The sequence below is a fragment of the Arachis hypogaea genome, chromosome 16 (genome assembly GCF_003086295.3).
Source record: "Arachis hypogaea cultivar Tifrunner chromosome 16, arahy.Tifrunner.gnm2.J5K5, whole genome shotgun sequence".
NCBI lineage: Eukaryota > Viridiplantae > Streptophyta > Magnoliopsida > Fabales > Fabaceae > Arachis > Arachis hypogaea.
In genome coordinates, this window is record NC_092051.1 from 1,043,788 (window position 1) to 1,066,892 (window position 23,105).

At 30.0% G+C, this 23,105-nt stretch overlaps 3 protein-coding genes and 1 non-coding gene across 6 annotated transcripts in view; 3 read left to right on the top strand and 1 right to left on the bottom strand.

Moving 5' to 3' along the window:
• LOC112754349 (BEL1-like homeodomain protein 7) overlaps positions 1 to 14,241 on the top strand; it is a 36,655-nt gene extending 22,414 nt beyond the window's left edge. The window contains exons 1-6 of one of the 3 annotated variants that reach the window (XM_072219193.1): positions 9,982 to 10,249; positions 11,208 to 11,642; positions 11,717 to 12,244; positions 12,466 to 12,818; positions 12,929 to 12,989; positions 13,368 to 14,241. In XM_072219193.1, coding sequence (XP_072075294.1) covers positions 11,580 to 11,642; positions 11,717 to 12,244; positions 12,466 to 12,818; positions 12,929 to 12,989; positions 13,368 to 14,042 — 1,680 coding nt within the window. In that variant the 5' untranslated portion in view covers positions 9,982 to 10,249; positions 11,208 to 11,579 and the 3' untranslated portion in view covers positions 14,043 to 14,241. Of the gene's footprint in view, positions 1 to 9,981; positions 10,250 to 11,207; positions 12,245 to 12,465; positions 12,819 to 12,928; positions 12,990 to 13,367 lie in introns of those variants that run through there. The other 2 variants (XM_072219192.1, XM_025801965.3) reach the window with 2 other exon arrangements.
• On the top strand, positions 2,384 to 2,456 carry TRNAA-AGC (transfer RNA alanine (anticodon AGC)). Its single transcript has one exon. It is a non-coding gene; the product is annotated as a tRNA-Ala (tRNA).
• Positions 14,242 to 14,611: 370 nt separating the features above from the next.
• LOC112754351 (uncharacterized) lies at positions 14,612 to 16,723 on the bottom strand. Its single transcript, XM_025801973.2, has 3 exons — positions 16,511 to 16,723; positions 15,546 to 15,867; positions 14,612 to 14,930 (listed from the first exon to the last, which is right to left on the bottom strand). Exons 2-3 carry the CDS (start codon positions 15,817 to 15,819, stop codon positions 14,851 to 14,853), a joined length of 354 nt encoding a protein of 117 aa, XP_025657758.1. The 5' UTR covers positions 15,820 to 15,867; positions 16,511 to 16,723; the 3' UTR covers positions 14,612 to 14,850.
• Positions 16,724 to 17,628: 905 nt separating this feature from the next.
• On the top strand, positions 17,629 to 22,864 carry LOC112754350 (uncharacterized). Its single transcript, XM_025801970.2, has 14 exons — positions 17,629 to 18,043; positions 18,141 to 18,262; positions 18,514 to 18,656; positions 19,455 to 19,571; positions 19,696 to 19,810; positions 19,974 to 20,111; positions 20,335 to 20,430; positions 20,578 to 20,691; positions 21,011 to 21,079; positions 21,218 to 21,288; positions 21,418 to 21,511; positions 21,826 to 21,954; positions 22,068 to 22,157; positions 22,567 to 22,864. Exons 1-14 carry the CDS (start codon positions 17,791 to 17,793, stop codon positions 22,663 to 22,665), a joined length of 1,650 nt encoding a protein of 549 aa, XP_025657755.1. The 5' UTR covers positions 17,629 to 17,790; the 3' UTR covers positions 22,666 to 22,864.
• The last annotated feature ends 241 nt before the right edge of the window (positions 22,865 to 23,105 follow it).

Consider the following 23,105-nt stretch of genomic DNA (forward strand, 5'->3'; position numbering starts at 1 on the left):
GGCACCAAAAAAAAAAATCTAATATAAACTAAAATATACCAAGGTAATTATCTTAATATACAAAATGTTATAAGTTGTTCATTATAATAAAGTAGTTTTTTTATTTTTATTTATTTTTTCAAAAATAGTAAATCTAAATAATTAATATTTTGTCTAGAGATTAGAGAATATTTGGGAAGGAAAAGTAAGACATATATATAATCTAAACTTGAATAAGACGTAAAAAAAAAAATCACTAAGCTGTATTTGAATTTTTATTAAATAATAGTGCAAACAAATTTTTAATGTTACTACAATAAAAATTTAATAAGTAGGGTCGCCTATTCAAATCTTGTCTTTATATATAGTTATTTATTGATCAAGGATAGAACTAAGATTTGTGACAGAGTAGTCTAAAGGAAAAAAAATAACTATAAGTATCAATTCAATTTTTTAATTTTAACTATGTCGTTTATTTAATTGTTAGAAAAATAAGATTAATGATTTCGTCCAAATAAAAATGTCGATGATATTAACAACTCACAAGTAAATAATTTCCAAATGTAGTTACCAAAAAAAAAAAGAACTACTCAAATAAAGATATTAAAAATATTTTATTATAAAGATATTTTATATAAAAATATAATTTATTTATTTGATCATATTTTAAATAAAATTAATATTTTTATAACATATTAAAATTTAATTTTATAATTCATCATGTAAAGATAAAAAAAAAATTTATACCTTAGTTAGCATATCTAAAGGCCAACAAGCAAAACAAATAGCCAATGAGTTATAGCTCAAATGGCATAGTCTCCCCATACTCAATTAAGAGGTTGTGGGTTTGAGTCTCCTATCTTTAGTTAAAAAAAAAAAACAAGCAAAACAAATAGTAGTAAATATATTTTTTAATTAAAATAAATAAATAAATAAATATATCTAAAACCCTCCTAAAACCACAAGCTCCATATTTAAGTTTTCATGGCATAGCCACCACCATGTGGCTTCCTTCACAAGAGACCATCTCTTCCACCAAAGCCAAGAGTTATGTGATTACTACAAAAATGTGAAACTCAAGTGGGTCCTTGTTTCTATGATCAACAACAATGTTAGTAGTAACAACCTTAACAAAAAGCGTGATCATAGTGTTTTCTACATTTTAATATCTAACAAATTTTAGTTACCAAATTAATCCATAAATTTTTATCTCGAGGATGAAACTGATTTGTTTAACAAAATAAAATGTGTTACTTTAGATATTATTATAAAAAATATGACTAATCTAATTCAAGAAACAATGTAGTAATGAGTTTGTATTGTATTATTAGGAATGTTGTTGGAAGATTTGAACTTGTTTTTGGGGAGGAAAGAATATTATAAGAGAGTTGGGAAGGCTTGGAAAAGAGGGTACCTTTTGTACGGACCACCAGGAACTGGGAAATCAAGCTTGATAGCTGCCATGGCTAACTATCTAAGGTTTGATATATATGACTTGGATTTGAAAGAAGTGCAATGCAATTCAGATCTTAGGAGGTTGTTGATTGGGACAGGAAGCAAGTCAATTTTGGTCATTGAAGACATTGATTGCTCTCTTCAATTGCACAATAGGGAAGATGCTCATGGAACCAATGATGATGATAAGGTAAACTTTTTTTTATTCAAATATAATATTTGAATCCCACTTTGTTTAAAATACCTCACTTTTGCCACCTTATATATTATTCCTTATACATAATGCTCCAATTTTTTTTTTATATTTATTTTTTTTATGTTATTTTTCTTCTCACAATTTCACCTATTCATAAATATTTAAAAATTTATTTTTTCTATTTTTCTTATCCTGAATTTTAGACGTTATATTTATTTTTTATTAACTAAAATACCACTATTATTTTTTTGAAAAAAAAAACTTGAAAGGTAGAGGATCCCCCCCCCCCCCCCCCTCCTTTTTTCTCTCTTTTCAATATTGTTTTGGAGAGTCAAAGTGTATAGTTGTTTGAATAGGAAAGCTCTTTAACTAAAATATGATGCATTTACAAGTTGTAGGGTTAGATCCTCATCATTCTTTTTCTCTTGCCGACACACTAATAATACAAAAAGGTTTGGTATCTAAATCAAACTAGACAGTACAATAACACATTTTTCTTTAATTTATCAAAGTATAGAAGATACATGGAAGATGCAATTTGTTATATCAAAACACGAGTGTGGTACAGTACAGGATACTATTAGCTAGAGTTAACATTTAACAGAAAAGAAATTGGGAAATAATAGCCTCCAAATTCCACTTTTAGAGGATACCACATAATAATTTGCATATTCTCTACATATGAAAAATTGAAAAAAGATCCGACCAAAAACATTTTGTATATTAAAATATGATGAAATAGCAAACCAATCCGGGGATGTAGCTCAGATGGTAGAGCGCTCGCTTAGCATGCGAGAGGTACGGGGATCGATACCCCGCATCTCCATTTTTTTCCTCTTTCATTTTTATTAGTCGACTGATCCACGAACTTTTTTTTTGGTGATTGGTGAAGTTACAGATAGGAAATTTTTGGGCGTTGTTATCAAATACAAAAAGGCCCTAAATGGATCCAGACTGATTGGGCTAATACAATAGGCCCAATAATATTTTGCCTTGGATTTTTTTATGGACCCGTGTTTCTTAGGCTTATGATAAATGATCTATGAATGTCCAAAAAACACACAAAATTATCTATGCGTTTATACATATTAATTGATGTTGATTTCTAACATACTCTCTCATAAATAAGAGGTTAGTTACTCTTTATAATTTGTTTAATAGTTATCAGAAAAATTGAATTGTTATTATTATAATTAAAATTAATTATATCTTTAACCTTAATTTTAATAACTAAATAAGTCAACCATGATTTTAAACAAATAAAATTTCATTTTGCAAATTTTTTCAAATTTTCAAAAAACCCATTTTTTTAAAAAATATGTTCCAGTGAAAAAAAGACATAAAAAAGGTTGAAAAGAAAGGTTTAAAAAATTGAAAAGAAAAACTAAAATAAAAGAAAAAAAGATAATCGAAATTTTATTTGGGCAACTTCACCAACAAGACGCTGCAATGGCAACTTTTGAAAACAAAACATGAAAAGAATATGAAATTGAGGTCAAAACCTACAAGAGCTTGAAAGGAGAAATTTCTGGTAAGAATTGGAAAAATTGTAAACTCTTTTGGTTTTTCTTTTAATTTTTTTTAACTTATTTTTTCCAAAATTTTTTAGCTGGAACAAATATAAAAAATTAGGTAATTTGAAAAAAAAAATTGCAAATAAAATAAGACTTTTTTTTTTAGTTTTTATAATTTACAGAAATTTTTTTACTATGATTGATTTATTTAGTTATTAAAATTAAGGTAAAATATATAATTAATATTAATCATGATAATACAATTCAATTCTTTTAATAACCGTTAAACATATAATAAAAAATAACTAACCTTAATTGATATTCCAATCTATACTTCTTTATTCTTTATGTTAATGTGAAGGATAGGGAGCTTTCTATATAGTTATACACACAAATAATATCATCAATCACTTATTGATATCATATAATTTGGTTACTTAGTGTAATCTAATCTTAATAGGATTGGAGATGGCCATAGTCTCTGCATAATTTTCAAATTGTTATTAAGACATACATAGGATAAAATGTATGTGACACTACAAAATAATTGAAATTTTAGTAGTAGAACAATGATAATACTAAATTTTACAAAAGTATTAAAATTAGGGGTGTCTATGGATCGGATCGTATCCGCAGATCCGTGGTAAATATCCGCATTCGATCCGAAAATTGCGGATACGATCCGATTCGCAAATTGATCGGATCCGATCTGCACCCTTTGCGGATCACATCGCGGATATCTGCTCTACATCCGCGTATCCGATCCGCGGATCCGCACACTAATAATTAAAAAATAAATAAATATATATATGTTTGGTATTATATTTACTTGTTTGTATATTTTAGTTAGTAATTATTATTCATATATTGTATTATTTTATTTTTGTTAATTAGAAAGTGTTTGATTAAAAATATTTTAGGAATAAATAAGTTTAAAAGTGTGAAAGAAATATTTTTATTGAATTTTTCACATAAAAATATGATTAAAAAAAAGAAGGTTTAATTATGCGGATATATTCGATATCCGATCCGCACATTTGCGGATCAGATCGGATCGGGCACCAAAAAACGCGGATATCATATCCGATCCAATCCGATAAAAATTGTGCGGATCGGATCAAATTTTCGGCCATATCCTATCCGATCCGATCCGCAGACAACCCTAATTAAAATTATATACTTACAAAAAGTTATATTTATCTAAGTTGCATCAGGTTTTTCACTTTTTCTTTAAAAATCTCTTTTAGAGGGAGATTAATGTCACCATTGCTAACTAAATATATAACTATATATAAGTATTTAATGTTACATTACTTTTTTTTAAAATTAAGAATGAGACTTAAATCCAAAATTTTTAAGTGAGAATAAAAAGACTATATTATTTGAATTAAATCAGTTAATTAGTTACATTACTGTTATTTTACTTAAATCTTAATGAAGTATATATATATGTGTGTGTGTCTTTTTCCCTATATATTTAGTAATTATGCATTAAATATTAGAATTTAACTAAGTTTATAAATTAAGAAAGTTTTTATTTAAAATATAATAAATTTATTATGTATTTTAAAAACATATGTTAACTAAATCTTAGAATTTAACTAAGTTTATAAATTAAGAAAGTTTTTATTTAAAATATAATAAATTTATTATGTATTTTAAAAACATATGTTAACTAAATCTTAAGTATTATAGGACTCGTCAATATAAACTATATGTAATAATGCCATTTTATTAAATCGATAAACTGCACAAAACGACGACAAAGGTTGGAAGCATATATGATATATCAACATGAGAGATTAATTACATCACAATATTTAGAGAAACGTATGATATTGATACCTTTGACCCGAAGGAATTTTTTTTATTGTGATTTTTTATTACATAGTATAATATTTTCTTTTATATTTCTTTTATTTAAAGAGTATATAGAGAAAGACGACTATAATTTACAATTATCACAATCTACAAGTTTTTTTTAGTCTGGCCTGTTAATTTTATTCTCTTCTTGACTAATGCCTTCTGCCTTGGCGAAGGGTAAAATTCCGTACATATTTAATTTTTATGGATAACTTATTTTAATAAAGTTTGTCATCAAATATCTAATGTTAATTATTATTATTATTATTATTAGACCGACGACGCTAACTAGCTAGTAAAATCATCATATATATTATTATAAAATAAAGCGGACGGAATATGTTGAATTTCTTAATATATTAATATATGAACATTTCTTATTATTTATTCATCATCCTTCATATAAAATCATATATTTAAACAAAAAATACGTAAGCATTATTCATTTTATAAAGTGTAATACTTTATGATATAACTCTTCTTTATTTGGAGTCAAGTGATCATTTACATCATTCCATTTATTTTATTCATGAGTTGTATATATAACTCTACATAATATAGAGTTCTATTAAATAAGATAAATTAAGGTACATAAACTTGTTTTATCAAGCCAATAAATTATAACTCAAATAATATAATATTTTTTTTATGTAGAGATTTTCAATTTGAATCTCATTTTTAATTTAAAAAAATTTATATTTTTTCAAACAAAAAAGGATATAGAAATTACCTCATTATTTCAAGTACAACCTCTATTTAAATTTAATTAATTTCAACGTGTTATAATAAAATATATTAGAGTTCAGACTCGGAAACTAATAATTATATCTACTATATATATTAACAAGAGAATCATTAAAAGTTTTGAGAAGTTAATTAGTTTCATTATTACAATAATATTCATATTGGGAAAATCCGTAGACATCTAATCTTTTCTATATGTCCTCTTATGAAAAGCAAATCATCCTATATATTAATTAATAATTAGGTCTTAAATTATCTCCTACACCACTCTATAACCATGAGGGGTTTGATGGATATAAAGATTTATGATTTATTTCTTTTTAATAATTACATATCTAAAAGTAAATTTGTTTTATGCTATTTAAACATAAAATAATTTTTTAAAAACTAACTTATTCTTCACATATTCAAAATAGGAATGTTTACATGTACAAGGAACCTAATTACATGAACGAAAATTAATCGATTCAACATAGATAATCAAGTCTAATCGAAGTTGGACCAATTAAATCCGACTTTAATTAGTTCGGATATTGATTTGGAGATCGCAAAATCCTAACCATTCTGACTAGATATGTTAACTTTTGAATGAATAAAATATAATATATTATATATATACAATTTTATCCTCTTATAATTTAAATTATGATATTTATTTAAGTATAGCTTTAATGATATATTCTCTTTATTTTATTTTATTTACTATTACATATTATTTACGTAAAATTTTTCATTTTTTTATTTTTAATTGGACACCTAATTATGCCAATGAGTAATAGCTCAAATGGCATAGTCTCACCATACTCAATTAAGAGGTTGCGAGTTCGAATCTCATATCTTTGGTAAAAAAAAAAAAATTTGGACACCTAATTATCCGAACAATTGTTTCATATTGGTTCGAATTCATTCACAAAAAACCTTAGATCAGAACCCATTAAAATTTAATCAGTTTAATTTTTTCTTCTCTAAATCCAAACCAATCTTACCTTCGACACTCCGATATTCAGACCAGAACAATTTAATTACTTTTAAAATAATTCATCTAAAAATATTTTTTAACTTAATTTCTTAAAAAGTAGTTATGCCAAAAATTAGTTAAAGCAAACAAACTCTAATAAATACTTGTGTGTTAGAGCAAAGAAAATAATAAAAATAAGAAAAAGTTCAATTCCGTTTAAAAAGGCATTTGATTCTTCAAAAACTAGAAGTTGAGGAACCCACCTTCATTGAAGTCAAGGTGGGCATATATATTTAAAAAGAAAATGCCATAAAAGAAAAGTAAGCAATAATATTTATGTGGTGGGCAAGGCAAATATTGATATATGGCCATAGGAGGAGTGAAGAAAATAAATATAATATTTTTGCACAAATGGAATATATATAATTTTCTTTTGAATTAAATTGTAGAGAATACTTAATACTATTAATAGAGACCATAATAAAAATGGAGTCTTATTAATTGGTTCTTGAGTCATACCATCCAACTAATAACTAACAACTTTATAAAAGTCTGAAAATTAAGCATTTCCCAAAAGTCCTTTATAATAAGATCACTTGACCAAATAATAATAATTATGAATACGAATATGGCTAGCGTGCACACGATTAAAATGGAATAAATAAAATAAAAATGAACTTAATTAAATGGTTGTGGTTAGATTACAATCTTAGGAAGTTAGTAGACACGAACCATACACGTCGATGCGTGATTTTGTCACTTTCACCTACTTCCAAATTTCGAATCCATCTAACTATATATATATATATATATATATATATATATATATATATATATATATATATATATATATATATATATCACATTTTTTTTAGCTATTTTAATTTTATATATGAGTTAATTATTAGACCATTGTTCAATTAAAACTTTGTATTTATAATATATGAAGTTTAGAATTTCATATATCCTAGTACTAACATACATTTTTCTATATAATATATAGGCAATTAAATATCTATATATATAGAATATTTTTATAGTGACAATATAATGAATAGAGTCCTTTATGTAAAATAATGTTTTTATTTCATCAAGACAAATTAATCTATTTTTTAACGACTCAAATACTTAAAAAATGGTAGAAATAGGGATTGAAGTATAATGTTTTGGCCTTATTTTATTTTATTTTATTTTATTTTATATCTATACTTCTATTTTGGGATATGAATATACAAATAAACACATTTTATTTTATTTTATTATGAGACAAAATATTTAAATTAATTGTTAGGTCTCTTACCCAATAAGTGTCCCGGAAGAGAAATACATACATAAGTATAAAGATATACTACAAGAAATTTGGCCAATTAACTCTCAATTGAATTAACTAGTGATCCTTTTCTTGCTAATTTCAAATTGTTAATTAATGAGGCAAAAATAATATAATTCGTCATAAAATTATTTAGCGACGCAAAATGTTAGTCACTAAATCCATCATTAAATCAAAAGTTAATTTCACAGCAAAATAGATTAATATAATTAATCGTTGCTAATTAACAATAAATTTTATCGCACCGAATTCGTCACAAAATCAAAGTTAACTTCATAGACAAAAAAAAAAAAAAATCATCAGTAATTAGCGACGAATTGTGTTATATTTAACAACTTGTCACAAATTATTCTTTAATGCCATTGCAAATCCGTTACATTTTGTAACAAATATATTTAGAAAAAAAAAAAACAAATATTAAGACTTGTACAAGTTGTTTTAATTTTATCCTTTAAAATCTTCTATTTGACACTTTTACCAAATTAAATACATTTTATATTATTTGATTTAATTTATTAGTATGAGACAAGGACATGTTTCTGTTGAGAAGGGAAATTGTTCATTGTAACAGAAGATAGATACATAGAAAGGAAATGAAGATTATGATTTATGCGTTAAGTGTAGGTTTAAGGGTGTAAGGTGTTGCAACTTACAACAGATTCACCAACTGGTTGTTAGGGTTTGAACAATTCCAAGCAAACAACCACTTCTATCTTCTTCTTCCTCTTCTTCTTCTTCATATTACATCTCACATACAATGATACAAGTTCCTAACACCATTCAATGTTTCTCTTGTTACACTACCATAAACCAAATTATAAGGCCATGCTTTGTTCCTAGAAATTTATATATTCACTTCTTTAATTTCTTTCTTAAAAAAAAATAAATTTAATAATTAATTAATAAATAATTAGTTTGATAAAGCATGCTTATTCTAAGGTGAAAACTCAGGTGTAGTTAATTTCATTTGAAGTTGATAACTAAAATCAGAATCGTTAAATGATTTGACATATTTAACTAAAGGAAAATGTTATTTGTACACCAAAATCGGCCACTAATGTATTTGTGTATAAATACATGTATAGTTTAATTTATTTTGAATGTGTATTTGTATTCTAGCATGTATTTTATACTGGTGGCTGACTTTGGTGGTTAATTTTAGTGTACACCTAGCATAATCCTTAACTAAATTACCATCTAACGACTATCAACTATCAATTTCACATAAAATTAACTGCACTTTATTCTGCTGCAAAAAGTTGTTCATCATACATATATATATATATATTTGTTTAAAAGAAGTTAAGTATCAATATATTATTCTTAGCATAAATTTTGTGTATGTTAATAATTTTAATTGAATAATTAACTCATGATAACGATATGTCTTTATATTGGCCAACAAAGAAATTTAAGAATAAAACCTCAAGTTATGACCTTTTGATATGGTTATATTATAGGAATCAAACACTTTTAATAATATAATAATAATACACTTTTTAAATAAAGGTAATTGTGTACTAATATAATAACACACCTTTAAATCTTAATATTTGAACAAATTAAAAAGTTTTTCAATAATCTAATAATTATGATACTATAATTAAATAATTTAAAATCTACCATAAAAAATAAAATAAAATCATTGAACTCTTAAAGAAGAAATTATTGTGTATAAAACATGAATAAAACACTAATAAAATAAAGTATATTTCTATACTATTCTTTTTTCTTTTCTAGTGCCGTTTGTCACACGTGACATTCTCAACAATGATTGATATTGAAATTTGCTAATTATTTATTCCTTTGCAAATTTTTCCTCTCACTATAGATTACAAAACCACACAAATAAATAAATAAATAAATAAATAAAGGTAGTTGGTGTTGGGAAGTAATCAATTTCTTTCACTAATAAATAAACATATTTTTCTTTCCATTGGTTGTTACTATTATTATTATTATTAAACATATTTTCTTCCTTCATTCAATAGGTTGTTACCATTGTTTCAATCAGATAATAATAACAATAATAGTTTAATATTATTATTATATAATACAATAATATGAAATTTATATATCTTGGGATTGCCACTTGTCTAGGCTTCCCCAAACTGTGGATTCTTGTTCTTTCTCTGTAAACTTTGCTCTTAACTTCTTACCCTTTTGTTTGCTTCTTCTCACACTCTCTCTCTTTCCTCTTCTTTCTTCAGGTATCTCTTTCTCTCTTTTCTGTCATCTCTTCACTTTTTCTCTTTCAAATTATTATTCTTTTTCTTCTGTGTATGGTGTTTTTCCATGTTTTGTTATTCCAAACCATAGCATATTAATAAGAATAAAATAATAATAATAATAAAATTGTTTTCTGTTCCTTGTTTGTCATGTGTTTTTGCGTTCTTTGTTTCTGGTGTTTCGGAATTTTGTTTGGTTTTCTGAACCATGTTTGGTTACATGGTTTCTGCTACCTGCTGCTACTGTTCTTGCAACTCTAGATGAAAAAGAATGCTTTTTTTATTTTTTTTTTGCTTTGTTAAACCAAACAAAGCAAAACCCTTTTTTTCCTTTTCTTAATAGTGTTGTATTACATAGTATGCTTAATAAATGAAAGTGCCACAGTCCTAAGTGCATGGTAACTGAAATTACTTTCATTCATTGAAAGTTTTCTTAGCTGAAATATGCAGGAGCAGGATCTAGGTACTAGTTCAATGAAGTGGTGGTGGTGTTTCATAGAATCCCCTTACCATGTTTTAGTTTCCTTTTTCCATGCAAATTATGAATTCGCCGCCGTAGGTGCCGGTGAGAGTTTAGTCTAGTGGTAAGCGAGTTGAACCATGAAGAAAATACCAAAAGTTCAAAATTTTTTGAAGATAGTTCTTGGAAGAGTGCATAGGCATATTGATGAATGTATGAAAGTATGATGTTGAAGGTTTGGAAGAGTACTAACTCTTTTAGTTGTTGTCCATTTTTGGAGGGTAAAACTAAAATTGAAAAAGAAAAAAACTTTTGGAAGAAAAAAAATTGTTAAATTATCCCATGAAATTTGAGTGCTTTAGCCTTATAATAAAGTAATCTTTTTGTTTGTACTTAGGGGACTTCTATATTATGAATTTTTCCAAAATTCAGTCCTTCATCATTAACATGTTCATCCATTTTTGGCAATTTCCTTTTTAGGCTTAATCCACAGAGAAATTCCCAACTAAGATTCCATGGAAGAGGTAACATTATAGCTTCTCAAAGCCTCATTGGAGAAGATGTTTATGTGAACTAGATTTCGAAGAAGGGACCAAGAATAATAACTAAACCTCTCATTTTCAAATTGCAAAGTCATATATCATATATCATATATCATATATCATATCATCATCATGTATCAGAACCAGGCCTTTCCTTCAGGATCCTATGAAGAAATGTTATCTGGGAATTCCCTATTAACTCATCATAACTATGGCGATTCGGTTGGAGGAGGAGGACACAACAATGAGCTGAAGTTCATCACCTCTCTAGGTGAATCAATGACTATGCAGCCTCTTGAAGAGCATTCGAATGCTGCTGCGACCGGCGATCCATCTTGCAACTCTTTTGGTGATCAAAACATTCAGTGCCAAGGTTTGTCGCTTAGCCTTGGATCGGTTATGCCTTCTATTGCAACATCAATGCCTCATCACTTTCAATACCCGCAGTATCACAACTCTAGCTTCACTTCACTGATGAATGCCATGCCAAACTTAAAGGGAAATAATGGATCATCTCTTAAGGATGATGAGGTGAGAAACACCGAATGCATGACCCCGCCAATGTCTTCCGGAGGATTCTACAACTCTATAAAGAGGGAAGGTTTGTATAACAATACTAATCATCCTTCAATGTGCCTCAGCGAAGGCCAGGTCGATCCGGGCCTACACGGATCGGCTGGTTTTTCCTCCAGTACTGCTTTAAACTCACAATACCTGAAGGCAGCACAGGAGTTGCTTGATGAAATAGTTAATGTCCGAAAGGCTTTGAAGCAACCTGGATTGGAGAAACAACAGAGTTTTCGTGATGCCGGATTAGATGGCTCCAAAGATTCTGATGGAAAATCTAATAGTCAATCTATGCAAGTATCTTCAGGTGCCAATGGTTCTGCTGTAAACTCTTCAACCGAGCTATCGCCGGCAGACCGACAGAATTTGTTGGACAAGAAGACAAAACTTTTGGCCATGTTAGATGAGGTAATTAAAATGCTATACCCTTTATAAGTCTTTATCTCTTCACTAATACTCTAATGTCATGATTTATTCAAATCTCAATGGAACTGATGAGAAATATAAGTGATTTGGTGACATTTAGTTTCATATGGTTGATTTTATATTATGCAAATTTAGTTTCATAAATAGGTTGCATTATTGTTGAACCATATGCTTAGCTAGAATTTTCTTTGTGCTCATCATAGGTAGATAAAAGATACAGACAGTATTGCCATCAGATGCAAATTGTGGTATCATCATTTGATATGGTTGCCGGGTGTGGAGCTGCCGAACCGTACACTGCGCTTGCATTGCGCACAATTTCACGCCACTTTCGATGTTTGCGCGACGCCATCAGTGGCCAGATTCAAGTGACTCAGAGGAGCCTTGGAGAGCAAGAGGGAATACCTCGGCTCCGCTACGTAGATCAGCAACTAAGGCAACAAAAGGCACTTCAGCAACTTGGTGTGATGAGACAAGCTTGGAGACCTCAGAGGGGACTTCCTGAGAGCTCTGTTTCTATACTTCGCGCGTGGCTATTCGAGCATTTCCTTCATCCGTAAGTCACCTTATATCTTTTCTTAATCAACAGTGATATTCATATTAGAATAGATAATTCTTGGAGAGTTTATTTTGATAATTGCTATTCAAATTTTTCATTCTTATCAGTTATCCAAAGGATTCAGAGAAGATTATGCTGGCAAGGCAAACAGGCTTGACCAGAAACCAGGTACAATTTAATGTTTTCCTAACTGCACATTATGTTCATATATGATTATTATGAGCTAAGGCCAAAAGATCAAGAATCTACAAATATTTCCATGGTATCAAGTTAGTTTACTAGAAATTTTGTACATTAATTTGGCCCCTTAATTTAGATCACCTTATATGTAGAAGCTTCTGTTTCGGTCAATTGCCAACAGAGTAGATTTGTTAAAGGTATTCAACCTTCCCGGGACGACCGGTGAATTTTCTACCTTTCGGGCTAATTTGCTAGCATGTTAACCATTTTGATACCATTTGAAGATTGATTTCATAGGTAATAAAATATACACTCCAAAAATAAGCACCATGAAGTTGCTAAGCTTTTAATATTGGTTCATTTTAGGTGGCAAATTGGTTCATAAATGCAAGGGTGCGGCTATGGAAGCCAATGGTTGAAGAAATGTATAAAGAAGAATTTGGTGATTCTGAGATGAGTTGCAACCTCTTATCTGAAAACAGCATACCAAAAGCTTCAAGAGATGATGTTCAAGTTTCTGATAATAACAAAAGAGAAGAATCACAAGAAAATTTGGCAGCTGTTGATGATAGTGTTCAACATGGTATCCAAAGTAGTGATTATGGTGAAAACCTCATGGATTCTTCTTCTTCAAGGACTAGTAGGAAATTGCAACAATGTGATCAAAGATTTAACATGAAAAACACACCGTTTTCAAATGCTTCTACAATACAAATCAATCACCATAATGGTCATGATGATGGTAATGGTTGCTTAGCTTCTACTCATGCAACATATGATTATTCCGCGTTGGGAAACTTTGCGGCCGTTGGCGGCCATGTGTCCCTTGCGCTCGAGTTGAGGAACCGCGAGAGCAATGGATTAGGCATGTCAAATGATGATGAGATACACAACAAAAGAAGTAGTAACCAGACTTTGGCTTCTTCATCTGAGAATGATTTGTTGGATTATCATTTGACAGAACAAGAGAAGCAGCAGCAACAACAACAACACAAGTTTGGGAATCCACAACAACGGTTGTTACACGAGTTTGTTGTTTGAAATTTGAAAGTTAAGCTACATAGAAGTAGAAATTAGATCTATGATGTTGCTTCTTGTTGATAAAAAAAAATTATTGCATCCAATATACTTAAACAAAATGATAATGTATTTTGTAATTGTAATGGTGTATTGTAGTACTTATACTTTCATGCCACGCCCAAATTGCTTTTGGACATCCAAAATTAATGTTGTTGATAAAGTATTCATCTCCATTCCATACCAGTAGTTCTAGTTTTGTTTAAATGTTTTTAAGTATTTATGGTCACTTTATCAATCACCTCAACAATGAGGCAATGATTGGGTCAGCAGCAAGGTTTATTTTAGCTTCACAGAATCTTCATGCACATAATGTTACTAAACTAGATACTCATTTTCTTTCTTTCTACTATTGATTTTTGTTATTCTTTTTGGGCGAGTTATTTCAAATCCATTAAGAGCTGTCATGACTATGCAGGTTCACAAGTTCTTCTAGTTTGCTCAATCATTTTTGGCTGCCAGCTACCGTGAAATAATTTATTATTATATTCTAACTGTGTAGCACTGCTAATCTGCTATGAACACATATAACAGAAAAGAAACAAAAGCAACTATTGTTACATTCTTCAACCTGCTATTGTATTTTTGTTGTGCCAAAACAAAAACAAGCATTTCGATTCAAACAAATTTCCAAACTTTGCTAATTCATTCAATACTTACATAACATATATGATTACATTTCTCTACAATTTTATTCCATCTAAGCTATTGAAGCATACAAGCAGCAACCAAATTTTATCATGACTCAGAATAAGGGTAAAGGCGTCATGCTCTAATAATCAGGGATGGCAGAAAAGCGGTATCCTTGGGCACCTCGCCAAGCATAATACGCAAGTCGAGTCTCATAAAAGCCTGTGTCCAAAAAAACAGTACTATGTTGCAGGATTAGCCAATAAAAGATTGTGATAACAGAAAAAAAATAAGAAAGGTTGCATGATAGAAGCAAACTAGATTTCTTTGGTCTACTATTGCAATTGCACTATCTTATGAACAAACAAGACAATCGAGAAAATTGTCAAGAAACATCATCTCACTTGGAAACACACATCAATAAAAGCCATTTTGTAGTCCTACTGGACAGAAGATGGTTAAAATATATCAATAAATTATAATGATAACACGATTATATATTGTCATCCTGTTGAAACAGCCTTCGGTGATTCAATACAAAGGTTGGTAAACAAAAGGAGGCAGCACAGTTTATGTTGTGATGTGTAGTCACTACCGTCAATTTCACCGAAGTTATTTGAACACTAACAAAAACGGATCCTATATGCTTGCCATGCTAGATGGAGCACTCAAAATTATCTTTATGGTTCATATTATGGAACCATCACCAAATTCATCTAAAGGCATATTTGCAAGCTCAGAGTTACCAGAAACAGTAACTCCCCTGTTCTTTATGGTAAACTAGAGCAACTAGTGTAAATAAGTAACACATATGACATTCTGGTAAACCCAACATACCTGGGAGAAAGCTAAGAAACCCCAGGGCTAAAAGGCCATAAGCTTGAGAACGATCTCCTCCCATATGACCAGTGAAGACGAAGTATGATAGAAACAAAAGTCCTGTCCCAAGGAATAACAGAAAGAGAGCTAGAGCAATGGATTTCCAGGGAACTTTTTCCAAACTTTTCGGTGTATAATCAAATCGAGGATCGAACGGTCTATTCCGATTACGAATATCATCATCCTCATCTGTAGGAAGAGATGTGTAGCGGACATTGCGTCTAGTTGCCATTTCCTGAGTTCTTTGCTCCTAAGTTATGTGACACAAAACAATCCGAGGCTGCCCTCAGACAAGATAGAATAAAAAGGTTACATTAGATTTAAATCTGATGAGTGCCAAAAAAGAACCGAACCAGAAATTCTAACCCCAGACAACAAAATTATAAAGACTGAGATTCTTTCAGTCAAGGAAGGTTAGCTGCGTCAATGGATTGAAAAAACTACTATCATTTACACTAACAGATTTATGAACACAGAACATACAATAATATGACAAAATTTCAGTATTTCATAACAATATTATCATAAACACTATACTTACAAACTGTTTATAATTCACTGTAGTCCTAATCCTACTTAAACATACACAATAAATTTGTCTAGCATTTCTTTTTTTTTTTTTTCCTTTTTTTTTAAATTTACGCCATATATGCATCACTCAAAAAAGGGAACAAAAAACAAAAGCACAAAGCTTGGGTTTTTAACACTGAATTATGATTTTCCAAACTTGAATTCCTTTAGAACTTACATGGCAGAATTAACAGAGCTGCAGATAATTATGAAACAACACTCATTAAGGTTTGGACATCATTTAATTTTAAACCCTAAGTTACGAGACCCTAGATTTACAGATTGCTTACGAGAACTGTTTAAGATGAACTAAGAGGGAAAAACTATCGGGATTTTCGATTTGCGAGGCTTACCGGTGCTTTGCCGATTGGTCGGAGAGAGTTCAGCCGCCGCCACCGCCGGAGGGAAAAGTGAAGCAAGCTATGAGGTGAAGTTAGAGCGATGCGAGATTTTACTTATTTGTTCCGAGAGACACACAACAGATGAAAGTCACCTTTAAATTTTAAGTGTACTTTAATACTTCACATTTTATGGTTCTAAAGTTTTGAGGGGAACGTTTTTTTCCCTTAAAAACTGATTATGTGTACATAAAAAGTTAGTTATAGGTTAATACTTAATATATAAAATATATATTAAAAAATATGTATACAATAAATTATTTGAATTAATTAATTTATTATTATTATTAAAAAAAGTATACTGTTATATTTCTTTTATTTTTATTTAACAAAAACATCAAACAAATCAATCAAATTAATTATTAACGGATTCTTATTTTAACATTTTAGTTTGAATAAATTTTAGAGTAATGTTAAATATTTAAATTTTTTTATGAACCGAATTTTTTTTTTTTTATCAAAGATAGGAGACTCGAACCCAACCTCTTAATTGAGTATGGAGAGACTATGCCATTTGAGCTATAACTCATTGGCTTTATGAACCGAGTTTTATCAAGTTAAATAATAAGATTTGTATCAAATTAAATAATAAAATTTAAAATAATATTAATTATAACTAATTTTTGTTATGTTAGACTAATTTAATTAAATTTAATTAAAAAAATTTTAAATGTATAATATTATTCTAAATTTTAATGATCACTTTTTTTATTAGAATTTAATAGATTTAGTGAACTTGTCTTTATTATTGTTGTTTAAAAAAGACATTTAAAAAAAAAAGAGCTTCAAATTGACACTAGTTACTAATTTAATTGAATTAAACTCTTAATTAATTACTTATTTTATTATTTTTACCAGTCTAAAAATATTTTTTAATTTAATAAAAAAATTTAATTTTAATACACTGATAGTATAAAATATATTATAGAATTATTTAATTATATCTATTCTTTTAAATGATCTATTGTTATATTATTAGATATATGTATAAATTTTTTTTTCGAATTAAAAATATATATTTTTTTGGTGACTTTCACTGTACTATTAAAATTAAATTAAAAAAAAAATGCAGCAAAACATTGATGATTAAAATATTTAAAAAAAAAAATATTGAGAGACGAAGATATTGATGATGATTCTGGCTCTGGAGGAAATGCAAGTGAAACAGAGAAGTGAAGGAAAGAAGGAAAAAAGAGAAGAGAAGGGAAGAGAAGAGAAGAAGGTGTAACTGCAAAATGAGCGCATGCCCTCTCTATGGTTCCATAATCAAGCCACCATCACCATCAACAACCCTATCCCTTCTTCTTCGTAATCCTCCATTATCATGCAACTTCCCCACTCTCATTCTCAGGAACCGAAATTCCATCTTTGCCCTTCACTCATACGACGCCGTTTCTACTCAAAACGCCATTCGCTTTGACGTAGAAGATTCCACCGCCACTGATTCAGCTGAGGTAGTAGTGGAACCTGCTGAAGCACCTCCATCAGGTTCATGTTTGGATTCCTTATTATTCGTTATTCTATTTAGTCTAAGCTGTTAACATAAAAAAGAAGCCAATTTTTTTTCTTCCCAAACATGCCGTAGACAGTGTTGTTGCTGATGCGAAACCTCAAGAGAAGTTAACCAAGCTTCGGAAGAAGAAAGTACTATTTCAAGAAGACGATGACACCATCGATAACCGCTTCAAGCTCCGCAATGGACGAGAGGTTAGTAATTTGAGTGCACAGAACTAATTATCAGCAACAGGAAAAAAATGGAATTAATTGATTTTTATTTGTTTATAAATTGTTAATTATTGTCATGAAACCACTTGTGTAAATTGGTAATTTGAAGTGTGAATATCGCTTTTTGTTTGTTAAAATTCTTTCTTTTGGAACAACAAATATCGAATTCTAGACTTTTTTTTTTTTTCGTCATGGAATGAAATTCCTTAGTATCTAACAATTATTATTTGAAGGTATTTGAAGAGAAAGCTTATTTGGTAGGGGTAGAAAGGAAGGGAGATAATGAGGATGTGTTTGGGATAGAAGAATCTCTGAGGGAATTGGAACAGCTAGCTGACACTGCTGGCTTAATGGTTGTTGGCTCTACCTACCAGAAGTAAGTTCTAAGTTCTAACTGCTTTGTAATTTATTTGTTTTTCTTGGTTTGGTTTGCCTTCAATTTGAAACATAGCATAGTTCAACACAAAGGTCGACTTCCCAATGCATTGAAGGTGAGAGTTATGTTTATGTTGCTTGAGAGGAGGGAAATCTTGGTCACTGAATTATTTATGGATAGTGAAGATTACAGAAGTTATTTAAAAAGCTGTATGGTAACTTAAAATAGTTGAATAACTTTTATGTGTTATTATATTAATATTTATTATTCAGTGGTCAAGATTCAAGATTTACTTATTTTGTTCTCACCAATGACCAGCCTTACAACTTGATATGCTCGATCTGATTTTGTATCGAATTCTATTCTTTGTGCTTACACTGCGAAAATTCTTTGGGAATAGAGTGCAGGCATTGTAGTTATCTTCTGCGTGCATGACAAACTAGTAACTGAGTCTCTTTGATTCCATTTGTTTTCAACTACCTGAAGGCCACTTCTTATTTATGACAGGAGCTGTATTTAGTTTATTCTTTTCTTCGTCGCGAATTCTTCTGTTGATGTTAATAGATAGGCATTCAGTCTATGTCTCTTACTATTTCTTTTCCCCTTCATCATGCTGTCAATAATTAATCAACGGATTTCCTTACTGTGTTGTATGATTACTGTTTCCAGGATAAGCAATCCTCTCTCTCTCTTTGAAAATGGTTGATTGCTGAATACATATATGTCCTTATACTGTTTCTTTTGAGATAAAGTATTGTTAGTTGACTCAATTTTTGAGTTGCTGTGAAATTTGTACAGGCTTACTTCTCCAAACCCAAGGACATACATTGGCTCCGGAAAGGTTTCTGAAATTAAGAGTGCAATCCATGCCTTGGACGTTGAAACTGTAATTTTTGATGATGAGCTATCACCTGGGTAAGGGCCTCTTTATATATATATGATGATTGATTTGAAACATATTGAATTTTATAGTCATGTTGCCGCAAAAGCAATGCCACTTTGGATCTCACACGACATTAATGTCCCTTGTTAATTCTAGGCAATTGCGCAACCTGGAAAAGGTTTTTGGTGGGGACGTGAGAGTTTGTGATCGAACTGCTCTCATCCTTGATATATTTAATCAGCGAGCAGCAACACATGAAGCATCCTTACAGGCAATTTTATATATATATATATATATATATATATATATATATATATATATATATAAATAAATGGAAAATTTTTTTCTCTTCTATTTTGTGTTTCGTTGCCAGAGCCAGCTTTGGCAAGTAGGAGAACCTAAATCCCATTTCTAAAATCATATGGTCATTCTAGGTTTCATTAGCACAAATGGAATACCAACTACCTCGTCTAACAAAAATGTGGACACATCTTGAGCGTCAATCAGGAGGAAAGGTGAAGGGAATGGGAGAAAAACAAATAGAAGTGGACAAGCGTATTTTGCGAAACCAAGTAAGCATCCTTTTACAACCACGCCAAAGTTAAAATCAGCTATATTTCATTCAATTAATGTGCTGTGTGCTTATGTCATTCTATCTGTGAAGTTATGTAGGCACATTGTATATCCGATTAGTAATCTTCTGTTACATAGATTATGCATTTCTTCACTGTTATTTCTGCTTTCTCTCTGGAATCTCAGTTTTTGAGTAATATTCTGATGCCTTTGCTTTGACAGATTGGTGCACTTAAGAAAGAGCTAGAATCTGTTAGGAAACACCGACAGCAGTACCGTAACAGGCGTTTCTCAGTACCTGTGCCGGTGGTAGCCTTGGTTAGTTCCGTAAAAGTATATTGAAGCCATTTTTTTTGCTTTTGCTGATATTGTCTTTGTAGTCTATACATCATGGTAATGTATATTACATAAGTTATCATTCTTTGTATATTCTTTGTGTTGACACTTTTTTATTTGACATTGTAGGTTGGGTACACAAATGCTGGAAAGAGTACCCTTTTAAATCAATTAACTGGGGCAGATGTTTTTGCTGAGGATAAATTATTTGCAACTTTAGATCCAACTACAAGGAGGGTCCAGGTCAGTCAAAGTATACTTGGAGAGCATTCATTTTCTTTTAATTTACAAATGATCCATTCTTGTTACATTCTTGTTTGCTTTCAACTATTATGCATATATTAAAATGAGATTCCACTCCAAAAACACAAAAAAAGAACTAATAAAAATAGGTTATTCTTTATCTAAGAGAATAGCCATGTTCCATGGTTAAATTATGCAATGGCTGTACAGCCAAAAAAAAATTATGTTTCCAACTTAATATACAATATAATTTAAGTTTTTACAATTCAGATCATTGTTAATTTAACATGCCATGCTTTCTTTGTCTGCTGTCAACCAGCTGAAGAATGGAAAGGAGTTTCTCCTAACAGACACTGTTGGTTTTATTCAGAAATTGCCAACTCAACTGGTATGAGAGTTAACCCTCTTAAAAATATTGTTTCTCTGTTATATGACCAAAATGTTGATGCTTATTTGGTGTTTTACTTGTAACATTATCAACTGTGAAATTCACTTGTTACTGACTTCTCCTTTCTGACTTCTGTAGGTTGCTGCCTTCAGAGCTACGCTGGAGGAGATATCAGAGTCGTCACTTCTGGTGCATGTAGTTGATATCAGGTGAGAGGAACTTCATTATTGGTAAAACTGCTGAGAGGGAACTTTATTATCAGAGAATGGAAAAATAATAGAGATACTGGTGTTGACCTCTACATTATTATCTCAGTAATTACGTTTTGTTTAGTGCAGTCATCCCCTGGCAGAGCAACAAATAAATGCTGTTGACAAAGTTCTGTCAGAACTAGATGTATCATCTATTCCAAGATTGATGATTTGGAACAAGGTATTGGAGAATAGTTTGTTAGTTTGTGTGAAAATAAGTTTTGTTTTTCTTTTTATTTTTGGATCAAATTCTTTTTTCGAGATGAAGAGAAGAAATATAGAAAAAGATAGGACAAGATATCCTCTAATACGAAACGAACAAAAGAAAAGAAAAAAACTATCAATGAAGTAGAGCTTCTTTAATCACCCTGTTGGTTAAGAGGACCAAGACGAATTTTGTTCCTTTCATTAATGAGCTTTACCAAGCGCCCTAAGTTTCTGTTACAGCATGAACTAGAAGTTGAAAATTTGTGTATATCTGAATTCTTTTGTCAGGTTGATAAGGCTAGTGATCCCCAGAAAATCAGGTTAGAAGCTGAAAATAGAGATGATGTTGTATGCATATCTGCATTAACGGGTGATGGCCTACCAGAATTCTGTAACGCAGTTCAAGAAAAATTGAAGGTACAGAACTTGAAAGTCATTTTGAATATAATCTACATATGCACTGTGTTATATCTTGCTTTCAATTTGTTAGAACATTTGCAATTTGCTCATTAAAACTTTTCTTCTTACAGGACTCCATGGTGTGGGTTGAAGCTTTGGTACCTTTTGAAAATGGAGACCTTCTCAGCACCATACACCAAGTTGGAATGGTTGAGAAAACTGTAAGTAAATATTTCCATTCTCATTTACCAAAAGCCACATTTTGATCAGTGCCTTGAATATTCTTGCCTTTTAAACTATTATAGGTTATATTTTATTGAGTTTAATTTCTATGTATTGTTAAGAGTTTTACACTAACTTATAATCAAGTGTTGCCACATAAGCAAAGGTAATTTACTTCCACAACCAGTATCTGAAAAAGAAACGACATTTGCCTACATGGTAGTACTTGATTACATGTTAGTGTAAAACTTTTCGACACTGACAATACATAAAAGTTAAACTCAATTTGCCTATGTAGCAACACTGTACTGGATATCAGTGTAAAATGCATTGCAATCAAGCTCTATTTTGTTTATCATGTCATGATTTTCTTCCTACCTTACAGTTTCACTTTGAATTCACATTTAGGAATACACAGAGCAAGGGACATATATCAAGGCACATGTGCCCCTTCGTTTTGCAAGATTGCTGACACCCATGAGGCAAATGTGTGTATCCCAATCTTAACTTCTTAAATGTATATAATTTGGTAGTTTATAAAGTTATAAATATCTTTTGTATCATACATGTCACTTTAAAGATGTACATATTTATGTAATTCTTGTAATCATACTCCCTTGCCCTTTAAAAATGGAGATACATATATGACTAAGGAACTATGGGAATGCAAGTTTTGCAAAATGTGATTGCAACTACATTTGTCATACATGATTCCATTCCTTTCTTTGTTTTCAAACATTAAGATGGCATATTCTGCAAAATTCCTGAGACTCATCAGCAATACCAATAGCACATTAGCAGAGATGTGGTGTGCTTTATATATATAAAAAAACTTGGTGATGTTTCAAAGGTACTCAGAGTAATGCTACCAACATTTGAAATTTGATTACATTTTATTGTGAAATATATGAATTTTGATTCAATAAATGTATAATTAGGTTGCTTAT

Bases quoted from the DNA above. Each gene is read 5' to 3' on its own strand.
- LOC112754351 (XM_025801973.2), bottom strand. From the start codon at position 15,819: ATGGCAACTAGACGCAATGTCCGCTACACATCTCTTCCTACAGATGAG. The intron at 14,931-15,545 runs GTATGTTGGGTT...TTTTGGACACAG, and splicing joins GTTTCTTAGCTTTCTCCCAG to GCTTTTATGAGACTCGACTT.
- LOC112754350 (XM_025801970.2), top strand. From the start codon at position 17,791: ATGAGCGCATGCCCTCTCTATGGTTCCATAATCAAGCCACCATCACCA. The intron at 20,112-20,334 runs GTAAGCATCCTT...TTGCTTTGACAG, and splicing joins AGCGTATTTTGCGAAACCAA to ATTGGTGCACTTAAGAAAGA. The intron at 21,955-22,067 runs GTACAGAACTTG...TTCTTCTTACAG, and splicing joins CAGTTCAAGAAAAATTGAAG to GACTCCATGGTGTGGGTTGA.